General features: G+C 41.4%; 1 protein-coding gene across 1 annotated transcript in view; it reads right to left on the bottom strand.

Moving 5' to 3' along the window:
• Positions 1-19,488, bottom strand: part of CCDC172 (coiled-coil domain containing 172) — a 31,089-nt gene extending 11,601 nt beyond the window's left edge. Inside the window, exons 1-6 of the mRNA XM_056850565.1 lie at positions 19,410-19,488; positions 17,043-17,128; positions 13,465-13,581; positions 11,662-11,827; positions 9,746-9,847; positions 8,861-8,963 (exon numbers count right to left, since the gene is read on the bottom strand). Coding sequence (XP_056706543.1) covers positions 8,861-8,963; positions 9,746-9,847; positions 11,662-11,827; positions 13,465-13,581; positions 17,043-17,128; positions 19,410-19,488 — 653 coding nt within the window. The remainder of the gene's footprint in view (positions 1-8,860; positions 8,964-9,745; positions 9,848-11,661; positions 11,828-13,464; positions 13,582-17,042; positions 17,129-19,409) is intronic.
• Between the last annotated feature and the right edge of the window lie 8,229 nt (positions 19,489-27,717).

The raw sequence follows: 27,717 nt of genomic DNA, 5'->3' as shown, positions 1-27,717 counted from the left end.
TATAGGTCTTACAGATTAGTCAAATAAACAAAACCCTCAACTATTAAATAACAGAAACGAGCTTTATATTATTTTAATGCTATATCCAGGCTTCTGAAACCACAGTGAAGAAGTTCATGATATTAAAAAAATCCATCATAAAATTTCCTTCGGTAATGGACTGGTGGAAGCAAAAGGAGGTGGGGTAAAAATCCCACCATTTTTTAAAACTGAAAGTAAGTGCAGTCACATCAGATCTTAATATGATTGAAAATAGACAGCTTTAACCTGTCTATTTATTTATTATTTATTTATTTTATTAAGCTTATAGCTTGTCCTCCCCAGCAAAAGTTGGGCTCAGGGCAGCTCACAGAGTAATATAAATATACAATAAAACACAATAAAACTTATTAAAACAATTATTAAAACCTGCCCTATAAAACAATATTGATATAATTGTGTCTACTTCAACTTTGTTTTATTAGATCCCCTGACGAAGCTGATAGCGAAAGAAACGCATTGGGACCTAAAAAGTCAAATAAACTGCTCTACCCTGCACCTTTTCCTTCTTTTTTCTCCTACCTAATATTGCAATTTGCAGTTACAATTAATACTCCTTCCCCCTGCCCCAATTTTAGCTGTGGGAGCCCATATGCATGGGGGATTTTTTAAAATACATGAGTCTAGAGCATTGTCTGTACAGACAACATAAATCATATTACAGGGCAGACAAGCCATATCACAATTTAGGTGTCTCAAATCCTCATTGGCATATCACAAACATCTAGAATAGATCAGTGCATACTGGGGTAAAGTTTACTCTCTTGAGTAAGTTTGTTGGTATCTCAATAGTCCTAAAAACACAAGTAGCCGGTAACTAGAATGGCTGATCAAAGTAGCTCTCTTCATGCTAAATCGTTTAAGATCCAACAAATAAACTTTCCTTAGGAAAAAAAAAAAGCCCTGTGCTTTATGGAATGTTTTTCTTTGACTTTTATTTAACTCCTTGAAGCTGTGCGTGTTGTTAAAGCTGCTTTGAAGCTGGAGACTAGCATACTGGGACTACAGTGAGATTCTGCAATTGATTTTTCTGGCCAGGAAATAAGGCAATATTTTGCCCTGGCACATAATCATATAATCCAGTAGGATAATGGTGTCTCTTCAAAGAATGCAGTGTTCTCGTTTTAAGGCTCTGTGGATCTTTGCTGTCAGTGGACTGCATTTTGTAGCTCCAGTGTTGCTTTCAGACTGGTAAGACACTTCAAAGCCTCCGAATCCTCTGTATGACACCCAACCTGCCAAACTGATGTGAAACTTGCAGCATTTTTGTAAAATTTCTGCTACTGTTCTAGTCCTTTCATCCTATTGAAGTCTTCTCGGCAGTGTTTTTTACAGTATCCTTTTAAAGTATCCCTAACAAACATTTTTCTGTGCCTTTTAATATCAATATGAAAAAGACAGAATAAATACAAATTTAACCTTAGGATATTTATCTTATGAAAATTTAGATGAGGGCTATCTTGCCTCCAGTTTTTCACTGTTAGGTCATGCTGGGTTGGACCCAATCTTTCATTCTACTTGTGCAAGTTGCACTGTTGCATGCACAGGTGTTCCACTTATTCCTGCCCCCACCCACTGAAGCCCGTGGCAAGCCCCCAGTGTTATTCCTGAGGATCCACCGATGGCCAGGATTATCAGGAGCATATAGGGTTGCCAACCTCCAGGTACTAGCTGGAGAACTCCTGCTATTATAACTGATCTCCAGCTGATAGAGATCAGTTCACCTGGAGAAAATGGTCACTTTGGCAATGGGACTCTATGACATTGGAGACCCTCCCCTCTCCAAACCCCACCCTCCTCAGGCTCTGCCCCAAAAACCTCCTGCCAGTGGCGAAGAGGGACCTGGCAACCCTAGGAGCATAGTATGCTGCAGTAGGTAGAGGGTGGGTGAGAAGGTGGACTATGGAACAACCTTTCCAAGGACGGGTGCCTGGCCCATTCACTGTTGATCTTCAGGAGAGAGTTATTTGTTGGCAGTACTAATTGGAGTTTTTAAAAATTGTTACCTTTTATGTGTTTTTATAATTGTTTTATTTATATTGTTTTTAGTCTGTTTTTTATCATTTATTTATATTCGAAGCCTCCTCGAGTTTTGCAAGGGAGAAAGGTGGCTAATAAATGCTTTAAATAAATAAATAAAATGTTACTTGCACATAATACCATTGCTGAAACATTTCCATGAAAATGACCAGCATGTTTCAACTTCTTCAATCTAGATTTGATGAGTAAGAGCCCATTCCTGAAGGGGGTGTGTGAAGCTCCTTAGGTACTGGCGTGACCCTGTGCTGGCGTAGGTGCCACCTTATCACGGAATAACAAACACGCTAGCGTCCAGGCACCGCCAGCCCCTGCTGCCAGCACAGCCGTGCCGGCAGGGCTTTCCTGGAAAGAAAAGTCCACACTGGCATGTGTGTGTGTGAGGGGGGGGGGTTCCCGGAGGTAGAGCAGTCTTCAGGCGGTTTTCACAGCTCTTTCGCCCCGGGAATGCCCCATTGAGTGGGCGCAGCCTCATTGGAGGCAATGGGGGATTTCCCATATTTCCTCTATTTTTATATTTTTTAAAAAACCTTTTTCCCTCTCTGCAGTGGCCTGGAAGCCTCTGTAGCCTAACGGGTTGCCAATCTCCTGGACTGGTCATGGCAACCCCGGCAGATGTGTGCAGCAGCCTCTCCAGACCAAGTGGCAAGCCTGTGCTGCCATGGAAAGGACTTCTCTTCATCCCTCGAAACCAGCAGTCAAAGAGCAGCAGCCAAAGTAATCCCTCCAGCAAACCAGAGGGCAACCATGTTCCTGTGTATCCTGCTCTAGTGAAAGCCATATTGTAGGGAATATGTCCAGGCATGTAGCCTGCACCAGCACCCCCCCCCTCTTGCAACATCGGACTAGTTCAGCAAAGCCATGTCAAGAGAAGCAGAATGTCAGGAAATCAGTGTCAAGCACCCCCCCTTGCAACATCCACCGCTTAATGGATCATCAGCAGCCATCCAGATATCCTGATGACTCATTCCTCCACCTCAGCAGCAGCGACCCCAGGACATTTGCACAGATCGCACCCATTGTTCCTGAATGCTAATCTCCTCAGCAGAGAAGTTCCAGTTGCAAAAGCCATTGGAATTAGAATAGATTTCCAAATTCTCACTACCCTGCCCCGGCAGCCACAGCTTAATCCTTTTGACACCTGGGAACCTAGGAGGGGTGCAACCCCTCTCCCCGCCCCCAGAAAAACAGTATAACTGCAATGCTCCCAGCCCACTCGCTCTCTTCCTTGGGCCTTCCCCTCCATACTGCCTGGCACTCTGCCAGAGTGGGTGTTCATGCTTGGACACCTAGCCCCCCCCCCGTCCCCTTTTTATTCCCCAAAGCTGCATGGAATTCAGGACGAACAACTACTCTGAAGAGAGGTGCAGTATATTTCCTCCTCTGCCTTCCACATGGCAAAACTTTCTTTATTCCTCTCTTTGATTCCTAGACTCTGTATGTTATGTGATGTGTATGTGCAGTTTTGTATGTGCGTGTGAACATATAATCTGAGTAAATTCCTTTTAACCTAATTCCATTGCTTCTGCCTCTTTACTGGTCATGGTATGGACTCTGGTAGATAAAGGTTGCATCCCAGCTCAAGTTAGGCCCATTGCCGGTTATTGATTCGCTAATTCCCCCATATAACAATTCATAACCGGGCATTTTGGATAACACCTCTGAGGAGGCACTGTAGCTGCACCGCTCCAGGCCGCTGCAGATCCATCCCCACTCTTCAGGAATGGGCCCCCAGTGTCTATTTCAAGGTGCAGCTTGCATTACAGAAAATCATACTGCAAGTGGCTGGAGTGTGAAACACTCAGTCTGCACAGTGAGATCTTGGATTGACTCCTGAAGACGATAGCAAAGTGAGCTGAGTCATTATGAATTCAAAGGCTCTTTAAATTGCCAAGGTCTTCAGTAAATATCTTTTCCTCCAAGATGACATGACATTGCTACTTTCTTTTCATTTTGCTACAAAATAAGTCAAGGAGGGCTTCTAGTTCACACACATATAATTTATGACTGCCCAGTTCAATGCCTGGTATTATCTCCATCCTAGACAACGGTGACCTGATTTGACATCCATTCTTTGAATGCCTTTACTAACTAGATGGATAGTAGTATTATCCAGCAGTTTCTGACATCTTTTTTCTCCCTCTTCTTTATTATTACAATGAGCATATTCATAGCCTACAGAGTATGTGCTGGCCAGTAGAAAGCAGGGATGCCAAGGATTTAAGTGCCATTGGTCATTCAGACTTACCATGACAGAACTCTTTGTTTACACCTCAGTCGAGCCCCACACTGGATTGCATGAAAGTTGAAGCTTTGTTATTCCGTAGATTTAATCTCTAAAACGAGATGTGCTTTCTTGCAAAGCAGTGATAATCTGTTCTCCTAATCCCAAATTGTGTGAGCTGGTCATAGTTATTTATTGGGGAAAGAAAATGACTCTTATAGAAGTCTGTTTATATATAAAAATATGAGGACTATTAAAATGGCATAGTGAAAAGCGATGTGAATTTCAGTGTTTACAGGGAAATCTGCTGAGTCAAAATATGTCACAGACGTTTTTAAAGGTTCCTCCTCCCAGCAAAATAGTGACGAAAGAATAATTCTGATATACGTTACCCCATTCCAGTTCAATATATTGGCCTATCAGAGGGAATTAGGGAGCCAAGAGATCTTATCTGAAGACTCTGCTTGCACTCTGCAAGTATTTCCAAGTCTCCAAGCCTCTATTACTCATGCTGATGGTTGGTTTAGAGTGCTATGCTGTCTGATTAGACAGCAGAACCCAGGTTAATTCCATTCATAGAGAGCTGGTATTTTATAGTAGCTAGCTACTAATCTAAGTGGTAACCCAGGAAATTCCAGGACCCAATGTCATCTAAGCCATGACCTAAGTGGACCTGCACAGGTTACTATCAAACTCTGCCCCCCATCTGCAAAGGGGGCCTAGTACTGATCTGCTTCAATAATAATAATTAAGTGCCATCAAGTCACAACCAACTTATGGCAACCTCTCAAGAGGTTTTCAGGGCAAGACATGAGCAGAGGTGGTCTGCCATTGCTTTCCTCTGCATAGCAACCCTGGTCTTCCTTGGTGGCCTCCCATCCAGGTATTCAACCGCGTAGTCTTGCTTAGCTTCCAAGCTCTGGCAATCTCAGGCTGTTCAGGCTGCTACTGACCAGCTTTACAGGAATAATTATGAGATGACATAATTATGTGAAACACTTTGAACACTAACAAAGAATTATATACGATGATGATCCTCCTCATCATCAACTCATTGTTCAGCTCAGAATTAAGTCTTCAAAAACTTCAGTCCAACTAAAGACATCAGGGAAGACTCTGGGAATCAAGTTAAACTGGGAAAGCTGGAAGTGGTGCAAACTGCCCGTGCATCACAAATTGCAGTCTTTCAGGATGCAACTTGGTCTTGGCTACGCAACATTCAACACACGTGTGTAAGTGTTGCACAGTTCAGGAGTTCGACCAACTCATATGGAAACATGTTCTTTTCCTGCTGAGATCTTCTTGCCAGACCTATTGACATTATTCCTCCTTTCAGTGTGAGGACGTATATAATGCAAAATGGCTTTGAAAGATCAGCTAAAACCCTATTCTTTGTGGAACCTAGAGCTATACAACAGAAAATAACTAATCAAAACAAACTTAAGCATTACTGACACTTGGCACATTCTATGAGGTATTACATTCACGATTAATTTCCGTTTTTAACTTCTCTATAGTATGCTGGTTCACGATTAATTTCCGTTTTTAACTTCTCTATAGTATGCTGGTGTAAGAAAGACTGAAATGGGGCTTGAAAAATTAAGCCATTGTGCTAGATCAGGGATGAGGAACGTCAGGCCCGGGGGCCGTATAAGGCCTGCAAAATCATTTGGTCTGGCCCTTCATGGGTCCTGGCAGATCTCTAGCTCAGAAGGATCTAAGACTGGCGATCCACCCCCTCCCACAGGAATAGCCTCTATTCAAGGCAAATGTGAGTTTGTTTTGCCAAGAAAAGGAACCTTCTTTCCCCCTTGCAGAAGAGTCATTAGCTATATGACTATATATATCTATATATCTATGAGCCTGCTCATTATAGTTGCCCAGAAAAACGATAGTCTTGACTGTCTAGGAATAAGAAAGGACATAATGTTGGGATGCTATACTAACAGGGATATCTCATAGTTACAAACAGGATGACTGTCCTGAACAACCACCACCACCCTGCATGCAAGTATCAAAATTTAGGGAAACATTGCCATAGATTATCAAATTCATTGCCATAGATTATCAAATTCAATGACATGCAACTTTCAAATTTACAGTTACTGGTACTTCTGTCATTCTTTTTTCCTGGCCCCACAGCAGTCTGTTCAAAGATTAGCAGACCTGCTGAACGTTGGTAAGTGAGTGCACCAGTAATCAAACAGTTGCCAATTTTCTAAACTTTGCTTCTGTACAGTGGGGGGGGGAACTATAGCATTTTTAGTGGAAATCAATAGGGCTTAAATTGAACACCTACATAGACCTTTGAAGGTCTTGGGCTAAGAGGTGCATACTGATGCTTTGGCTTTAGATTAGGAAAACGTAACATCTTATATTCTAATCGCAAAATGGGCCAAATCTTTCCATACTTAAATCCAGTGACTGGAGTTTCTACAAACCTGAAAAGGGCCCTAGGTTTGCAGAAAAATGTAAAATCTAAATCTAAATACACACACACACACACACACACATTGGGGGTTCAAAATACCCCAAAATGATAAAAGGAGAGCCTGTAGCTTTAAGCTGCAGATTTTCTTAGTGGCTGTTGCTACGCAACCACAGCATTTCAGGCTTCAGTTTCTAAAAGGCAGGGGGAGCAGGCAGCACCCTTTCCAGGCCTATTTTTGGCCTTTAATGGAGGATTCATTGGGGCCAGGTCTGACTAGGGTTGCCCCCTCCAGGTTGAGAAATTCTTGGAGATTTTGTGGTGAAATCTGAGGAGGGCAGTCTTTGGGGAGAGAACAGGCCTCAGCAGGGTATAGTGCCGTAGACAACCTCCAAAGCATCCATTTTCTCTAGGAGGGCAGTTCTCTGTTGTCTGGAGTTCAGATGCAATTCTAGGGGATCTCCAGGTCCCACCAGGAGGCTGGCAATCCTAGGTCTGGCAGCAACCTCTGGGTGACTTGTGATATCACCTGACTTGCACGTCTCAACTAGGTCTGGCTGCTTGCTACTATTCAACAGCAGCTACTCATTAAAGCCAGTGTGGTATAGCGGTTAGAGCTTCAGAGCAGGGTCTGTGAGACCCAGGTTCAAATCTCCATCTTGCTGTGGAAGCTCACTGGGTGATTTTGGACCAGTCACATATTTTCAGCCTAACCAATTCAGGGTTGTTGTTCAGATAACAAGGAGAAGAGGAGATTAATGTTAGCTGCTTTGGTCCCCACTGTGGATAAATACTGTGGTATTCCAAGTTAGAGGCTGCAGGGGGGGGGAAGGAGATGGAAACTTAAGATAAAGGTAGGTTGACTGTTGGGTGGGAAGGAGATAGGGTTTCCAGGTTGGGATATTCCTGGAGATTTGAGGGGTAGAGACTGGGGAAGGTGAGGAGAGACCTCAGAAGGGTATAGTGCCATAGACTCCACCCTCCAAAGCAGCCATTTCTTCCAGGGGAACTAGGGTTGCCAATCTCCACTTGAGGGCTGGAGATCACCCACAATTACAATTGATCTCCAGATGACAGAGATCAGTTCCCCTGGAGAAAATGGCTGCTTTGGGGGGTGAAGTCCATGACATTATACCCTGCTGAATCCACTTTTCCATCTTCCATTTATTGCCACCATTTTTATGTCAGTAAAAAAAACCCTAGAAACATATCAAAAAGATTTTTTGGTTCTTTAAAAATTTGGCATATTGATATGTATACTTCTAGTAATCCCATTTTCCCCCTCACAATTATCCTGTGGCATAGGTGAGTCTAAAAGAAAGTAAGTAGTTCAGGTTCACTCAAGGAGTTTCATGGCCCAAATGGGGATTTGAACTCTGTTCCTGTCCCTCCATCCCCACCCCAGTTCAGTTCCAGACCTATATCACACTGGTTCTTACCCTTTTACAATTTTTATATGAACGTCTCGGAGCATTGCCCACTCCCCAAAAGCAACCTTCATTGTTTTTATTTTCGTACAAATTACTCTTAATTTCATATGCCCGCTGATTCAAATCACAGTAAGTCAGTTGCAAGGCCAGGGATAGTAACTAACTATGATCCTCAGCACTTTTATACTTAAAGTAAACACCACTTTCCTAATTATGCTGTATTGAATGTTAAATGACAGTGCAATAGCAAGATACTTCAGGAGAAGTGTATTATTCAGAAGGAAGATGACAACCCCATACATCAGAAAAGCTAATGTACTATAATAGAATAAATAATGCAAAAGCAAGTAGTAGTTTGCTGTAGCACATCAGTTTACAGACCTGCAACTGGCATTATCATTTACAGTCCCTCTTTGATGTATGTGTCTTCTGTACACAAATTCTGCAGCAAAGTACATTTCATTTAGAGGATTTTGTTTACACTTCAGCTCCGTGTAACTTGGCAGACCTCTTTCAGTTTAGTCTGGCTTCTCACATGTGATTTGGAGTTCCTTTGGCTCCTTAGCTCTGCATGTTTGGAATCCGTGCAAATGAAAGGGCATGCTACATCTGGCCGACTTAATGGGCTTATCACTAGAGATAGCCAAAAGATAAAACAAATTGATTTTTTAGGATCAGTGTATTAAAACTAATCGCATTTACCTTACATATTCAGCATCGGTTTGAGGTTTTTCACTGATTTTGATTTTTTCTGCTTCTAAACATTTTGTGATGGCTTTAGCTTCTCTTATTTCTTCATCAAAATCTGAACAGAGAAATAACACCCTTTCTGTTATGTTTTTATCATTTCTCATCTTATTAGTAAACACTATTAATATGATTACCTTTATTGAGGGGAATGTTGGATTATAATTTAAGACATTAAATATTTTCCGATTGTATTTCACCCATGGCCAGTCTTGCTAAGCTGTGGAATGCTCACAGGTCAAGTATGTTAATACTACAGCCTAGTATGTTAATACTAAAGCCTAGAAAAAGCTGTGGATGGTGGAGAGAACTGAGTGGAAAACCAAAACTTCATTTTTGGTGTTGCAGTTCCCACTGCAGAAGATACAAGCTGATTTAAAAGGGGCTTGTTTCTTTGGCAGTGAGAATTGCTAGCTGCCAAGAAAGGTAGAGCCCTGACCTGGATAGCCCAGGTTAGCCTGATCTTGTCAGATCTCAGAAGCTAAGCAGGGTTGGCCCTGGTTAGTATTTGGATGGGAGACCACCAAAGGAGTCCAGGGTTGTACACAGAGGCAGGCAATGGCAAACCACCTCTAAACGTCTCTTGCCTTGAAAACTCTATGGGATCACTGTAAGTCTTGCAACTTAATGGTACTTTCTATCACCAAGAAAGGTAGAAAATGTGTGAAACCAACATGATTTTAATTATTTAGTTCACATCCTGATTGAGGAGTCATTTTGAAAAATTCCTAAATGTACAATGTATTCTGATCTGCTCTAAAATGTTTTCTCACCAAAGTGACTTATCAAGTGTAATGTTCCAACTACACATAAAAGCGTGAAATTGGGTTAATAAAGTACCTTTGAGTTTCTTCTGGAGAACAGATACATCCTGTTTTAATTCATTTTTCTGCAGCTGAAATATTTTTAATTGAATATTTTCATGTTCCATTGACTCAATTTCTAGGAAGGTAATTTTAGTTTAAAGTCAGAGTTCATTAAAGATTTATGAGATAACCCTAATAAACTTTGCTACTGAAAACCCTCTCTAGATACTTTCCAAAGGAAAAACATATATAGTACATACAGTATGCTGAATCCAATAATCATGTGGAAGTACTTCTCAGTAACTGACATATACATGTTTAGAATATTACCCAGAAATATGGTCCTGAGAGTTAAAAGTATTTAATAGACTATGGGATCTTTAAAAAGGACCAACTTGTTTAAGAGTTTTTTTAAAGTACATTCTACAAAAGCAATGATATGCAAGCAAAGTCAGCAAGTATCATTTGTGTGGTAGTAACTGTGTATTACAGACATCACTGAAGTTTATCTGGAAGTATATGCTATAGAGTTAATTAACTTTGTGAAATCCTGGTCTAAGTACTGCCTTTGAATACTACTGCTTCTCACTGCTCCATCTTAAAGGTCCTTGAACTATTGAGTACCTTGTACTGGAAAGGCAAGATAAAATCAGGACAAATGAGTTAGTACAGTCCAAGGAAGCTGTTTTGTGTCTGCAAAGAAGTCTCTCTCTGCAGCTGGCAAATTGCAACATATTGTTCTACATTGGCACAATCCAAGAAGTGAGAATCCAGAACATAACGAAAGAAGGATGCTTTTCTTATAGCAGAAAAAAGGTCAGCAATTCACGTATGATTGCACAGTTGGTCCTGAATACGCGCAGGCAATAAAAGCAGAATATTTGATTGAAGCAAAGAGAAAGTATGTATGTGTGTCCTGAGCAATGATGATCCTGACATATGTATACTGACCATTGAATCCATGGAGATTTTGATATTTGATCTGTGATCTAATAAGAACAATATTCCATGTAATTGTGTATGTGCTTGGGGAAAAAACCACTGGGGATTAGTATGTGGCCAGATTAATGTGAAACATCAATGATGACAAAGGGCCTTCTGTTTTGCTTATGTGCGCTCTTTGCTATTAGGAGAAAAACTGAGCTTTCGTTGACTACTAATAGGTTTGCTAGCTCTGTCTTGAGAAATTCCTGGAGCTTTGGGAGCAGCGCCTTGGAAGGACAGATGCAGTGCTACTCTAGGACTTCCACTTCTCCTAGACTCTATGATACATAGAGGGAGTCTGCCCTCCAAAGCTGCTGCATCTTCAAAGGAACTCATCTCTGTAGTTTGGAGATCAGTTATAATTGTGGTAGAACTCCAGGCTCCACCTTGAAGATGGTGTAACTCTAGCTGTTGATCATGCCCCTGGTTTAAAGGTATAGGAAAACAGCATTGCACCACAGTCTCTCCAGTCCCTAGCACAGGCAGGTGGACAGGATAGGAAATGGGGGAAGAGCACATGAACACATGAAGCTGCCTTATGCTGAATCAGATCCTTGGTCCATCAAAGTCAGTATTGTCTACTCAGACCGGCAGCGGCTCTCCAGGGTCTCAGGCGGAGATCTTTCACATCACCTACTTGCCTAGTCCCTTTAACTGGAGATGCCGGGGATTGAACCTGGGACCTTCTGCTTGCAATGCAGAGGCTCTACTACTGAGCCACAGCCCTCCCCTGTCATGCCAGGCACTGACAGTATTGATGTTCAGGCACTGCAGTTTGCAGTTAACATTGCCTGCGACAACCGCTTGGTTCTCCACAATAGCATGCTGTTCTTCATTTAGGGCGAATCATTATTTTACAATTTCCAGCTTGGAAGAAAATGGTAAAATTGTAGTGCCACGAAGCTACAGCATAGTCATTTATATTCTCAGATAATCCAAGATAAAATAATTAAATTCAAGACATACCATTTCTCAAAACATTTTCTCTTTCTTCTAAGTCACATATTTCAGCTTTGACTCGTTTTTTAATTAAAAGCTCCCGAGTGGATGTTAGGCCATATTCATTGTTGAAGTCAGTAATTTCCTTCAAAAATGTCTCTTCCTCAATGGCCATTTTTTTCTTTGAATCCATCTAATGAAGTGATAAAATTAAAATGATTGTGTATGAGGAAAAAAAATAAATCTTCGTTAAAATAAAATGGAGTCAAAAAAATCCATACAAAATGCATTTGTGTTTTAAGACCTGTGAAGGCTATCTACATTCTGCTATATGCTAACCATACCATATTCATTTAAGGAGGTATAATCGACATTTTTTAATAATAATAAGACTCAAGTGATAATAGTTGACTAATTGGGATCTGTGGTAAAATCCTTTAAATTCAGACCAAGGTTCAAATTCCTGTTCAACCATTGTCTCTTACTGCATGAGCCTAACAACATTTACTCAGAAGTAAGCCTGCTGATGTCACTAGAACCTGATTCAAAGAAAGCTGCTTCAGAGAAATATGTTTACTTACAATTGCAGGAATAATAGAAGCCACCCTCATAACAATTTTTTGAGCATAGACGTGATAAAGATTGCCCACTGAAAGGGCTATGAAAATGAATAGCATCATAAAACATGCCATTAATTGTAAATAGAAATTGGTGATAGAATCATTTAGGTTCCTTCCTTAGAAACAGTGGCTTGATATGACTATCTTTAAAACCTTTTTTTGAAATAAATCAAGAACTTTTGTTACACATTAAAAGACCATAACAAAAACATTTTCACAATTTCAGGTTTTTACCACAGGTTCCAATGACTTTAATAACGACTTTGTTAGTCCCCGGCACTTCATAGTCCCCATCAGTCATAGGGTTGCTAGCTCTGGGTTGGGAAACACCTGGAGATTTTGTGGGTAGAGCCTGAGGAAGCAGGGTTTGGGGAGGGAATTCAACTGGGTATAATGCCATATAATGCGGCGGCAGCTGGTCCGGACTGGCGGGGAACCGGCAGCTGCTCGAGGCCAGGCCAAGTTGGCTGGGAATGCTGGCAGCCACCAAAGGTAGGTGTGTTCTGTGAGCATGCACAGAGAACATTTTATTTAGTTTGGGGAATTTAAATCCCCCCCTCATTTATTTTAAAAAAACGTTTTGGTTTTTTCTGCAGATCTAGGGGGTTCCCGAATATGCATAAAAACCTGTGCCCCCTATCTATGGATTTAAGTATCTGCAGGCAGGGGGTACACATGGGAATTGTATATAGATAGATAGTGGGGTCAGCACCTTCTTCCCCGATAAGTGTATTTCCTTGTCTCTCTCCAGATTGCTACTCTTAGGGCAAGATACTCCTTCTTCTTGGAAGTTCCACACTTACAGCTCTCTCGCTCTCTCTCAGCTAGTGATATAGCTAGGAATCTGTCTCTATCTCTACTTTTTGCTATTAAGTATGTTAGTTCCTGAATAAAGCTTTCTCTACACTTTCATCAGTTTGTGTAGCTGTGTTGTGTAATCGCTCAGCCAACAGTTCAGACTTAGACTTAGCATCATGAGTCCTTTGGATGGATTTGATATATACATACAGTCCAAAATCTTCAGTGCAATGTTAGACATAGTACAGGTACTTGCTTCACACTTTCCTTCCTCCACTATTAATTAGAGTTTAGGCTTTGCTTCCTCATAGGACCAGCCCCACACTTGCAATATATAAACAGTAACTCAGCAGCCCTCTGGTACTATATACAGCTGCACCACTGTATAGGAATACTCTCACTGGAAACATACCAAGGTTTTAAGCAGAATGCAGTTTTGATTTAGAAGTTCAGCTTTCTGTTTTTCCATACTCTCTTCCCGTTTTTTCAAGAGTTCCAAGTCAATGATCTTTTCGGATAGCACCTGAATCTAATTTTTTTTTAAAGAATATAGGTTATAAAATGTGAGCACAGCTGGTATTTAAATATGGGTTGTTGTAACCTGATGTATTGCATAAAAAGGGCTCAGTGTAGTTTTTGAAAAATCTAAGCTTGGTATCTTCTTTTGCAATATTCTGCACTATAATCCAGGCTTTATGTGGACTCAGCAAGTCTTCTTTACTTCTTCTATCATGAAATTCTTATTTTAATCCATTCTTATTTTAATCTTATTTTTATATTTGATTTAATTAACTCTACATACAGTCTGTTCTTAAATTTTAAGTAAGAGTATTGAGCTAGCACTGGCTAGCCCGATCTCATCAGATCTTGGAAGCTAAGCAGGGTCAGCTGTGGCCAGTATTTGGATGGTAGACCACCAAGGAATACCAGGGTTGCTGCACAGAGGCAGGCAATGGCAAATCACCTATGAACATTTCTTTCCTTGAAAACCCTACGGGGTCACCATATGTTGGCTGTGACTTGATGGCAAAAAGGAGTGGGGGGGGGGCTGGAAAGGCCAGTCCAAGAATGGGATTTGTGCTTTAAATAACACAAAGTGTTATTTAAAGTATTCCCCTTCTTCTGTTTTTTCCTTCCCATCTGCTGTCCTTTTCCATTCCAGTACATTCCCATTGCAAAACTGCCCACTGCCATGCAGACAAATTGAGAAGAAGGAACGAAGCCCAGTCCTCTGCTGCCATGACGTGCTGCTACTGAGATGCAGGAACTTTGCTCCCAAGAAATGGCATGGCAGGCAACGACAGTAAAGCAGAAGGGGGGCGGGAACTAATTCCCAGCATGTTCTCCTGCTTGCACTCTTGGCTGAGACATGCAGCCACACACTATGAATTACTGCACTCCTGCCCAAAATAATGTTTAACTGAACAATTTGCATCTTCAGGAGGAAGCTTTTGGCACACTGAATCAAAGAACAAGTTTCTCAGCTCTACGTCTTTAAAAGAAACAAGCTAGCCATCAGAATGGTGTCCATTCTGCCCCCAAGGTATGAACTGATTAATATTTTATAAGAGGTCAACAGGCAGGGCTTATGAAAAGTTAATGGGGGAGGGGAGAGCAAGCATATCCTAATAGGAAACTTCCGTTCCTCATGGCAGTGAATGGAAATTTGAATCTAAATGTTTACTCATTTGCTAGACTAAGAAGGATAACATTTTCTATTTGATCTCTCCCTGGTAGACAGGAATAATCCCTGAGGGCAATTCATGATACTTAGCAGGGATTAGCAATGGATGGAAAGTATGGGAGACATACATTTGGCAAAGCAACAACCAAAGGACTCAATATAAAAAAACAGAATATACAAGCATTGCTATTTCCCCCAAATGGACTGTTGCCTCTTTTAAAATGGAATCCAGTAATGTCAGGCTGGCCAATGTGAGTGTCACGTCCTGGACCATGGCTGTCATATGTTAGGGTCTGATCTGGATAAAGTGCCTTCCCTTAGCCTTAGGTGGAGAGGGGTAGGGATTGAGAACTACCCTAATCCACATTCTGTCCCCTAGCTCTACACCCTTCTGAGGAGGGAGAAAGAAATGGTACATATTCCTCTCCCTACTCCCTGAGGCCATTCAAGGGTCTTAGCCATGCTTACTGCATGCCTAGTGACCTCCCTGTAGCCAGAAGTTGAATGGATGATGGCTAAGCCTGTGAGGGATCAGTGTCACTCCTGGAGCAATCTCTACCCTGCTGCTTCTCATTCTTACCATGGGGGTGGAGCCACTAGATAGCTGGCTGTCAAATGGCAGGTTGTTAAAGGGCCAGCTGTCATGGACCAGCTGGCTGGTATGCAGCTCATTAAAGGTTGTGTCTGCAGCCCCATGAAGCATGCTGGGTTTGGGGATCTGATGGCATTCCTGCTACTTTCTGGTTGGGTCATCACATAGGATTAATGGTTTGTATTTTTATTCTTCCAAAAGAGTGATGAGTAGGAATGAATTCCTGTTTTTGTCCAAAAAACAGGTCATTGGACTATCAAGCTTGCATTAGGAGCAGTCTCTTCCATTGAGAAGGCACTGAAATGCCTGACTGCTATCAGCAGCTACGCTAACGTACTTACATAATATATTCTTTAGAACACTGCTTTTGAAAAGGATGCATTGAACCTTGAAAGGCAAAATGCTATGATTCAAGTTCTAATTACATGCTACCTAGTTTTTCAGAACACACAAAAATTTTATATTTCCTGGGAGCATTTTTTCTGACCACAAGCAGTCTTCATGAAATAGACGTCAAAACATTTTTAAACTCTGAGGTTCAGCTAATCAAGCTTTTATCTATATCTGTATCCATTTCACTCTCTCGCTCTTTCTATCTGTGCCCCTCTATTTAGAAATGTGAGACTGTACACATTTATGGGAATGTGGAGTACAAATTGTGGAAATGTCAAGTAAAACCTATAGAGAAATCTCAGGAATGAATTTACAGTGATAGGGATAGCAGATTAATGTATGTGATTACACCAGAGAACTTAAAAGAGGGGATAGCACAGGCTTATGTTTTTATGCCCATCAAAAATTGATGTAATTTTAATAGTGTTGTTTTTATCTATTTGTGGCAATGCATACTGGTTTTTGTTGTACTTGTGAGGTTCAGTCTCTCTCGAAAAATAAACTTACTAACAAAACATGCAAGTTAATAGGCATTGACCTTCATGTAATTAATTCAGTGGATTTAATTGGTTTAGGAATGCTTTTCTAGCTTTCCTCATTAGTAATGCATAGTAATTGTTGCTCTACTTTAAAGTCTCCTCTGTATCTACCATGGAAACCATAACTGTAAATCAGAATGAGTCAATGGCAAATTAGTGGTATACAAATATAATTATAATTGTCATAAATTAATTTTACAAGCGGCAACACAATGAATGTCATTGTATCATCAGGCAGCTAAAGGACAATGAGGTTCCTGTTCTGTGACCTGGGTTTATTCCTAAATTGAGGTCATGAAAAATCCACCATGTGAAAATTGGTCCAGAACATATGGTTTTTAACAGCTCTGCAGGTTCTGTATTTCCATATGAGAGCTTTTAAAAAAAAGATTTGTGGTGCTCCATAAAAGGAAAGTTTTCAGACAGAAAGTCCCAGAATGAGACAATGAGGAGCCTTCTGCATAGTGTTTTTTTTTTTTTTTTTTTGATGTTGCAGCGTTCACAAAATGAGATCCCTTGACAGCCTTAGAAACCAAACGACAGCCAGAGGCTTTACAAGGATATGAATAGCCCTCAAAATGCTGTTCACTGAAATGAAGAGACTGTGAGAGGCTCTAGTCTATGATGACAAGAAGCGTGAGAGACAGTCGTGCTGATAAAACACTGTGGCAGCTTACATGAACAGTGGAAGCTCTGCGGTGCGCTAATATATGCGCTTGATTGTGAAAAATACAGCTTAATTACCTTAATCAATTGACACAAAGTAATAATTACTACACTACCTCAGCTTCTAATTTTCTTTTTGCTTCATCCAGTTGTTCTGTTGCTTGTTTCACTTTTTCATGGCTTAAGGTTATTTCCTGTTTAACTGCAGCACAAAACAAGCTAACTTTTAGACACATGGCACAGCTGGCTAGTGGATGTGAGGGGAGTGGATCAGGACTAACCCCTACCACTCCTGCCTCCACAGTGTGAGCCAATTGGGCAGGCACGTACCTGACTGGTGTGTAAGCAAGAGGGCAAGGGGGGAGGAAGTATGGGATTCCCCCCATCCATGGGTCCCCCTCCCCATGAGTGACATTCTTTTTGGGGTTGTAAGTACCTGCCTCTGTCCATTCTGCAAATGATAATTTTAATAGCTTCCAAATAAGGGATGGTTGATTTCTCCTGTCTGAAATTTAGCAGACATGATCCCCTGGATGTCGAGTGTCATCCCTGAGAATTTTACCGCATTGGAATAGGGGCTCAGGGTACAGCTAAAGTTGCAGGTGGAACACTGACAGCTGGGATGAGGGAGAGGCTGTGGCTTAGTGGTAGTGCATCTGCTTGGCATGCAGAAGGTCCCAGGTTCATTCCCCGGCGTCTCCAGTTAAAGGAACTAGGCAAGTAGTTGATGTGAAAGACCTCTGCCTGAGACCCTGGAGAGTCGCTGCTGGTCTGACTAGACCAGTGGTTCCCAACCATTTTTTGACCAGGGACCACTAGGACTTTTTTGTTCGGTGCAGGGACCCCAAGGTTCAAAATAAAAATTCCGGGAATTTGAAAATAAACTTTAATCATAACTGTTAGTTAAACATTAAACTTAGAATTATATTTGAATATATATATTTTATAACAGAGAACTTTTAATTGAAAATATTAATTTATTATTGGTTTATAATTTTGTTTCGCGGACCTTAATTTAGTTCTTGCGGACCACTGGGGGTCCATGGACCTCTGGTTGGGAACCAGTGGACTAGACAATACTGACTTTGATGGACCAAGGGTCTGATTCAGTATGAGGCAGCTTCATGTGTTCATGATTCCAGTCAAATGGTCCACTTACATTCAGAAGGCATTTGTGCAAAAGAAAACTTGCTCCGGAGTAGCTAAAGATTTAAAGATACAACTCACAATAATTTCAGCTCCACTCAATGCACATAGAAATCTTAAGCACAAATGCTATTTGATGCTTCTAGGAGAAAATTGATCTTTTTTCTTTACTCCAAATCCCAAGTGTCTAACAATCTTGAACTCAAAGAATCATGAGATTATCTTCATTCACAGAATGGTTTCAGATTAATAAACTGTAGCACTCTTAACTTGATTTTCCTGCCTTGAGGAGCTCAGTCACATTTTCTAGCTTTTCCTTCTGCAATCAGCTCTAGAGAATAGTTTAATAATAAAAAGTCCTTTTCATGACTACCATAAGTCTCTTATAATTCCCCTAAAATCTGAAACTGCATAGGAACAGCCTGATACTATGTAGTACTTACCCCTAGTAAGTCCTTCTGAGGGTAATGGTTCTTATCTTAAATGGATGTGGCTAGGATTTAAATTTCATACTTAAAATTACCTATGAGTGACTCAGTATTGAGGAAGAAATTTAAAAACAGCTTCAGATGTGATCCAGGTGGTAGGATTTCCAGGTCTCCCACTATGGTATGAGACCTCCTGCTGGCAACCTGCACTTCCCAACACAACTCTTTTGGGCAGTGGGAGACATTTTTTTTAATTGCTGTCAGCATGACATGATAACATTTCCATGGAAAATCTGGAAGCAATGCCACAGCGCTCTAGGAATCACTGACAACTCTATGGTTTTACTATAGAGTTTCCTGTGATTCCTAAAGCAGCGTGACATCACTTTCAGGTTTTCCTGGAAGTGATGTCACATGTGCTGATGGTGCACCCATATTCCACCCCCCCCAATTTCCTGCTAGGTGCCAGGAAATGTGGGGGAGGGGCTGGAATATGGCTGGCAGCCCTAGCAGGTGGCTTCAGAGAGGACATTTTTTGTGGTGGCACTTTGCCTTTGCAATGCCCTCCCTCTTGAGGCTCACCTGACACCTAGTTTACTTTCTTATAGGTATCAGGATAAAACACACCTTTTCCCCAGGCTTTTATGTAGGGGTTTTATCAGCTTCTTATCGCTGGCTTCTGTTTTATGCTGCTTATATCTAATGGCTCGTTTTTAATGGCTGTTTTTTATATTGTGTTGCTTTTAAGCAGGATTATGAAGAGGAAGCACAGAAATATCTCAAATAAATACATAAAATAAACACATCAGCTGTTTGTGAAACTTTATGCTTATTTGAATCTAGCCTGGTGACAATCCCAAGAGGTTCAGAGTCACACTTCTTGCCTCAAGCAGCACAACAGCCACCAACCTTGGTGCATGAGGCGCCTCTTCTCCTCTGATTTTTGCTCCGCCAGGAGAATGTGCTGGAATAGGGAGTCTAGGCTCATCTCTGCTGTGCCTCTTCAGGAGTCGCTGAAGAAAAATGGAAAGTGGGTCACTGTTACCTTTTTCAGCCAGAGAGCCGCAGAAAGGTATGAGGGGCCTGCTTGAGGGAAGGAAAACGGTAGCCTTCTGCTATCTAAGCAACCGCTCTCTCACTCTCTCAGCCTGAGTGCCTCAGCTCCTTCCTGCTCTGCTGATAGGGTTGCCAGGTCCCTCTTCGCCACTGGCGGGAGATTTTGGGGTGGAGCCTGAGGAGGGCGGGGTTTGGGGAGGGGAGGGACTTCAATGCCATAGAGTCCAATGGCCAAAGCGGCCATTTTTCTCCAGGTGATCTGATCTCTGTTGGCTGGAGATCAGTTGTAATAGCAGAAGATCTCCTGCTACTACCTGGCAGTTGGCAACTGTAATGCCTATAATCTTCATTAGTATTGGAAATATATGCTTTTATATTCAGTCCGCATATTCACACTTATAAAGGTGCTAAGCCCGGGGTATAAGGGTTATCATCTAGCACAATACCATGTTCTGCACACACATATATAATGGCAATACCCCATGCATAAGGGGTCAAGTATTATCTCTTTGGTTCCTATTCACTCCTGTGTGAGCACTGAGTTAGCATAAACTAGCAGCCATTATGAATCAGGTGCTAGTGAGATCATCCTTTCAGGCCTGGTACTGCCAGCCACCTTAACAGGGCCTAAAGCTTTGATTTAAGACACCAAGAATGTTAAATTTCATTTCTCCGTTCCAGATCATGTAGCCACCTAAATCCCCGCCTCAACCCCCACTGATAGGCCTATGCTAATCCAAAGGTGTCCATCATTGGGTCTATGCTCTATATTACGTATATTGTAACACCCCTGACATAAATGTTGTGGCAATCCTTTATCCTGGTGTGCGAGCTGTCCTGAGCATTTGGGAAGCTCCCACCCGGTATGTATTATTAAGCTTAATAAACAAACTGCTGTGAATTATCAACCTCTTCCTGTGTTACGGTTATTGAGACTTAATACTATAACAGAGGCACTTCACAACCCTATCTGCTGACTCTATAGATTATACAGGAGAAAGCAGGAAACTGGGCAGTTTAGATTTCAGATGGGAAGAGCGTTGTATTGTTTTTTTATTGTCTCTCTCGTTTTTAAAAAGGCAAAAAGCAGTCCTTACATGGAGTACATTAGCCCAGTTTAGCACTGTCTGCCTTCTTCATGTGTTAGTTCAGTATGTGCAGAGAGCTTTTTGTGAGGGGGGGGAACATTCAGACCTCTGGACCCTCCACTTGCCGTTTGAAGTGTTACTATTCAGAATTCTGTCACCTCCGTTTGCCATCTTATCCTGCAGCTTTCGAGTTTATGTAGAAAAGAAATAAGCATGAAGTGTCCTTCTACTTTCCTCACCTTTTTGCCAACAGCATTGTCTGTCTATTTATCTTATTTGAAAGTGAGATTTTAAAACCCAAAGTGGAACAGGCGACGTAAGGGGAAAGGCCTAGAAGGTGAACTTGGGGGAACTGTTTTAACTCTGAAGTTTTTCCCTCCCCTAAAGGTTAAAGGGAAAATAAAGAATATAGGTTAAAAAAATGAACTTTAGCGAGCCTTGATATACTTGAAAAAGAATTGTATGAAATTAGGAAGAATATCACAGTGTGATCATATGAAGCTGAAAATACGGTGAGCAGTTGCCAACGTTTTCAACTTGATTCTGCTAAGGAGCAACTGGAGTTCTGATCAGCCTGTGAAAAGTTGCTCCTGCTGGGAACAGTAGATAGAGGAAGAGCTTGTCCTTATAAGAAGACAGTTCAGTCTGCTTTAGACATTACCAGTGTGCTTGCTGTGGGACAGGAATAGGGTTGCCAACCTCCAGGTACTGAAGGAAAAATCAGACACTTCTGTACAATTACCAAAAGATGAGAAATTCAGTACAGGAATCCAGCCATAACTGATGCCAAATATATTCTGGCTAAACCTTTACAGTATGTGGTAATGTAACCACCAACACCATATATTGCCAACAAACAAGTGTATTTTTTCTTATTTACAGGATATTTCAACAGGTAAGTTCACAATTAATTCCTTTAACAAGTAAGTATTGAAGCAAAGTTCACTTAAAAATGTCCTTTTAAGGTGTATTTCTTTCTTTGCAGCACAGCAGGCTATTGAAGGAGAAAACGATCATTTCGGAGCACAAAGCCCAATTCTTCCTCAGTTCTTCCTATACAACACAATAAATAAATCTTTTTCATAGTCTCAAGCTTCTTATCATCCATTCTATGTTAAGTAATAATTTACTACAATTAAAAATCAGTTAATAATTAAATACATACAAAAATTCTTCATATACTTACAAAAATATATACTGCGTGCAGTTATACATCACCATTCATAATATCAGGTTTCAGCTGAATACCATATTCAAAATTAAAGTGCAAAATTCTTCCCCAAAAGGGGTAAGATATTGGATTCCTTCCACTCCAGGTAAGGACTCCCGTGGCGTTATTGCAGCAATGCATTTAGTACCTTAAATAGCCATCCGGTGTGCAAGCCTTGTGGCAGCTGCCGTTCCTACATCAGAGAATGATTTTTAAAGTGACAGTACATTTTTACAAGAAGCAAGACAAATCATTCTCCAAGTTTAAGCCATGAGGAGCCATGGTATTCAGAATATGTATAAAATAGGATTCCTTGCGTCTCAGTATTCTTTCATTGTCACTCTTATTAAATCTACTGGAATGTAACCGCCAAATTACAAAAAATCTAAGATCATTCTCATTATGTTTAAACTTTAAAAAATGATCAACAACCGGGGCTGTGGTTATGCCCGCCCTGATCCTGGACCTGTGTTCCAAAATCCGTGCTTTTATCGGTCGAATGCTAGAGCCAACATAAATAAGTTGGCACGGACAAATGAGGCAATAAATACAATACTTCGTATTACAATTAGAGAAAGAACGTATTTGAAAATTAAAAGCAGAGTCCGTTCTTTTAAACTCCTTCACCTCCAAAGCAAAGTTACACGCTAGACACTGATTGCATTTAAAGTGTCCCACAACTGAATGTCTCTTTGGATCTTTATATATATCTGAATGTACCAGTCTATCTTTTAATGAATTTGTTCTTTTATACCCTATCTTAGGAAGTACCTCACAACCGGGGATGTCAGCTAGCAGATGCCAGTGTTGTTTTATAATGCCAGAGATTTGCCCCGATAAATGGCTATGCTGTAAAGCAAAAGCTAAGGGTCTATCAGCCCCTTTATCCCTGGGGTTATTATATATTAAAGCATCACGATTCATGCCATCCGCTTTCCATCTAGCCTTTTGAATGACATTTAAAGGATAGCCCCTATTATCTAGCGCTTTTTCTAGTGCTGCTGCATACTGTTGATAATCAGTTACACGAGTAGTATTGCGTTTAATACGCAAAAATTGACCATAAGGTAGACTCTCCCTCATATGCCTGGGGGGAAATGATTGAAAATGTAACAAGGCATTCCTGTCTGTGTTCTTTTTATATAAAGTCACTTTTTGTATGTATTTAATTATTAACTGGTTTTTAATTGTAGTAAATTATTACTTAACATAGAATGGATTATAAGAAGCTTGAGACTATGAAAAAGATTTATTTATTGTGTTGTATAGGAAGAACTGAGGAAGAATTGGGCTTTGTGCTCCGAAACGATCGTTTTCTCCTTCAATAGCCTGCTGTGCTGCAAAGAAAGAAATACACCTTAAAAGGACATTTTTAAGTGAACTTTGCTTCAATACTTACTTGTTAAAGGAATTAATTGTGAACTTACCTGTTGAAATATCCTGTAAATAAGAAAAAATACACTTGTTTGTTGGCAATATATGGTGTTGGTGGTTACATTACCACATACTGTAAAGGTTTAGCCAGAATATATTTGGCATCATTTATGGCTGGATTCCTGTACTGAACCTCCAGGTACTAGCTGGAGGTCTCCTGCTGTTTAGGGTTGCCAGGTCCCTCTTCGCCACTGGCGGGAGGTTTTTGGGGTAGAGCCTGAGGAGGGTGGGGTTTGGGGAGGGGAGCGACTTCAATGCCATAGAGTGAAATTGCCAAAGCGGCCATTTTTTCCAGGGGACCTGTATCAGCTGAAGATCAGTTGTAATAGCAGGAGATCATAGAATCACAGAGTTGGAAGGGACCACCAGGGTCATCTAGTCCAACCCCCTGCACAACGCAGGAAATTAACAACTACCTCCTCCCCCCCACATCCCCAGTGACCCCAACCCCACCATGCAGGATCCCACAATCAAAGCACTCCCGACAGATGGCCATCCAGCCTCTGCTTGAAGACCTCCAAAGACGGGGACTCCACCACCCTCCGAGGCAGCACATTCCACAGTCGAACAGCCCTCACCGTCAGAAAGTTCTTCCTAATGTTCAGGTGGAATCCCTTTTCTATTAGTTTAAATCCATTACTCCCTGTCCTAGTCTCTGTAGCAACGGAGAACAAGATAGTTCCCTCGTCAACATCACATCCCTTCAAATATTTAAACGTGGCTATCATTTCTCCCCTCAACCTTCTCTTCTCCAAACTAAATAAACCCAACTCCCTAAGTCTCTCCTCATAGGGCATGGATTCCAGACCTTTACCATTCTGGTCGCCCTCCTCTGGACATGCTCCAACTTGTCAAAATCCAGGCTGGTGCCTGGAGAATGGCAACCCTACTGCTATTACAACTGATTTCCAGCCAACAGAGATCAGTTCACCTGGAGAAAATGGCCGCTTAGGCAATTGGACTCTATGGCAATGAAGTCCCCCCTCCCCAACCCCCCCTCCAGGCTCTGCCCCAAAAATCTCCAGGTATTTCCCAATCTGGAGCTGGTAACTCTAGGCAGGGAACCACTGGGCCTTTTTCTCTGTTGGAAGCTGAACAGCACATCATGGCTCATATGGTTTCAAACCATGTTTATATACTTTTTTCAGCACTCTCTGTCTTCCTCTCTGTCTCTCTCTCTCTACACACATATGTGTGTGTTTGGGTTTCTGGCATATTAGAAATTGCTCAAATCACATGGGGAACTACTTCACACAAACTACTTCCTGAATAGAATGTTCCTTTTTGCAGTGACTATCAAGTCACAGATTAGCATTGGAATCATCAATGCCCATTAAGCATAATCTAAAGTGGTTGTGTGACCCTGTTGAAGAAGGCATCCATGGAGCCAAATGACTTGAATAATTCCATTCTTGTGCAAGGTGCTCAAGTGGTAGGGACTACACAGCTTCAGGAGGTCTTGGAGGAGACCTAGGGTTGCCAGGTTTAAGTGTGCATGCATGCGCGCTGATGCATGTGCGGCACATCCGGTTTAGAACTGGAAGTGCCGCCTCGCAAAGGGGCTTTACCTCTTAGTTTGAGTGGTAAATTACCATCCAAATTGAGAGGTAAAGGCCCCTCGCGAGGCAGAATTTCCCGTTCTAAACTGGAAGTGCCGCGCGCAGTATGCACACGTGCGTGCACGTATGCCCACTGACCCTCAGGTGGTCGGTGGGAAGAGGGGGCAATTGCTGGGGGTTTGTCCGCCACCAGCGGGCACCTGGCAACCCTAAGGAGACCGATTATCTAGATCCATTTCCCTTGATTCAGGCCCAGCTTTGGGATTGCGGGGGGGGGGGGTGAGCCCTGTTGATTCTCCTGGAACGCCTGGTAGCTTTTGATACCATCAACCATTGTATCCTTCTGGAGAGGCTACCTGGGCTGGGAATGTGCTTCAGTGATTCTACTATTACCTGGACAGCTAGTTCAAGAAGGTGGATCTGGGGTGTATCTGCTGTTTGGCCCCACTGTGTTTACGCTGTGGGGTCTCTCAGGGATCTATTGTCCCTCATCTCTGTGGAATGTTGCACTGCTTCAGCTGATGTGCTACTTATGGCCTTTCTCTGTAAAGTGTGATCTGGCCATAGTGACCCATAATCTAATCATTTCATTTTTCGGAGTGCAGTTGTGCAGTTATTAATAATAATACTTTTAATAGTATTATTATACAATTGTAGTCATTGATGGTAAGACTTTTTATAAAGCTTCAGATCACCTGAAGGATCATCTGGTTTTCCTTTGTAGGTCACAGAGGCATCTCCATATCTCAATCTATATCTGCATCTTAATAAAAGCCCTGTAATCGGGCCATGTCTTGCTAGAGTATTTCAGAATTAGTCATTGACTTTTGTAGTCAGCTGATTTAGGTTTAAGGCTTGATTTCATCTAATTGCAGATAAACCTTAAAACATTTATCAATGTACAGATTATAGCAGAGATAGTCATAGATTATTTCAAGAGCAAGTTTTGATACCCACAGTGCAAATCCAAACAAGCCCCCATTGCTTACTGTTATCTAAATGTTTTGAAACAGCAATGAAAGATTATGCCTATCTCCTATGAAACAAATGCATCCTTTCCTATTTCACCTCATCATTTCCTATTTCACCTCATATATATTTACTTATTTTATTGTATATCACTAAACTGAAAATATTATGGGTATTAGACATGGCTATTAGTCAATTGGATGTTGTGGTCTTTATGAAAAAAACTCCTAGAAAAGAAGTTGATGATTAAAAACACTTTTGTAGTAATGATTAACTTACTTATATAGCACTTAAAAAGGTAAAGGTAAAGGTCCCCTGTGCAAGCACCGGGTCATTCCTGACCCATGGGGTGACGTCACATCCCAACGTTTCCAAGGCAGACTTTGTTTGCGGGGTGGTTTGCCAGTGCCTTCCCCAGTCATCTTCCCTTTACCCCCAGCAAGCTGGGTACTCATTTCACCGACCTCGGAAGGATGGAAGGCTGAGTCAACCTTGAGCCGGCTACCTGAAACCAACTTCCGTTGGGATCGAACTCAGGTTGTGAGCAGAGCTTTTGACTGCAGTACTGCAGCTTAACACTCTGCGCCACGGGGCTCCTTATATAGCACTTACCGGTAGTTATATAGCACTTTCAGAAATCCTTCCAACAACCCTGTAAAGTATACAGGTATTATAATCCTCTGATTCAGATGGGCTTGAGTCTGAGAGAGAATCGCTTGTCTAAAGCTACCAAGTGAGTTTCTGACTAAGGAGAGCTTTTGAGCAGAGGATGTCCCAGATCTCTGCTCAGTTTCCTGGTCACTACTGTAGATGAGTGAATATTGTATAAATAATATTACTTTCCCCTTTATTCACTGGAAAAAATAAGTCCCTTTTCTATTTACCCATGAAACTGAGTTAACCTGTCAAAGGCAATCTTGTGATCCCATGTATGTTTGGAATTAGGCTTTTGAACATACATCTCATGGATTGTGAACCACTTCCACAAAAGTATGTTGTGCACATTGTTTCAATTCTGAACCTCTATATGAGTGATCTCTGATAGCGCATAGAAATTGTATCACACTGTGCCAGAATGTTAACACTGTTAGCTTTGACATTGTCTTTCACCTGTTTAAAGATAATAATCTAGCTCCCCTCCTTAGACACTTCCTAACTCCTACACAGTTATTTGTCTAACCATGGGATCCAGATACATAATCACAGCAGCATGAGGAGGAGGAGGAGGAGGAGAAGAAGAAGATTGATTTTTATATGCCGACTTTCTCTACCTTTAAAGGAGAATCAAACCGGCTTACAATCTCCTTCCCTTCCTCTCTCCACAACAGACACCTTGTGAGGTAGGTGGGGCTGCGAGAGTTCAGACAACTGTGACTTGCCCAAGATCACCCAGCTGGCTTCATGTGGAGGAGAAGGGAATCAAATCCGGTTCTCCAGAGTAGAGCCCACCTCTCTTAACCACTACACCATGCTGGCTGTCTTCATGACATATTTCTGAAACAGGACGCCTATGTGTCCTAGGTGTTATTTTAAATGATACATGATACAATCATAAATCCTAAACTTTGCATGTATTTAAATATCTTTTAGACAAATATAGAAGGGAGCAAAATCTGGTCAAATGCAGAAGAACAAGTAGCCATCATGACTGATTTCTGGATTTGATTAGACATTTGTGTAACTGTGGATGTGGATGGATCTGGTTTTGTTATGTGTAATTCCTGAGTTGGACTAATCCCATGCTCTGTGAAATCCTCTTTTTCCTGGAATCAGTGGAAGGATTGAGCCAGGGTAAATTAGGATTTCATGACTGAAATACATCCAGTTTATTATATGCTAGGAAGGAAGTCCTTTAAGTCCTTTAAGTCTTAAGCTGCTTCTCACAAATCATTTCAAAGCTG

This window comes from Euleptes europaea, chromosome 5 (genome assembly GCF_029931775.1).
Source record: "Euleptes europaea isolate rEulEur1 chromosome 5, rEulEur1.hap1, whole genome shotgun sequence".
NCBI lineage: Eukaryota > Metazoa > Chordata > Lepidosauria > Squamata > Sphaerodactylidae > Euleptes > Euleptes europaea.
The sequence above is the reverse complement of the archived record's forward strand: the minus strand, read 5'-3'. Positions and strand labels throughout refer to the sequence as shown.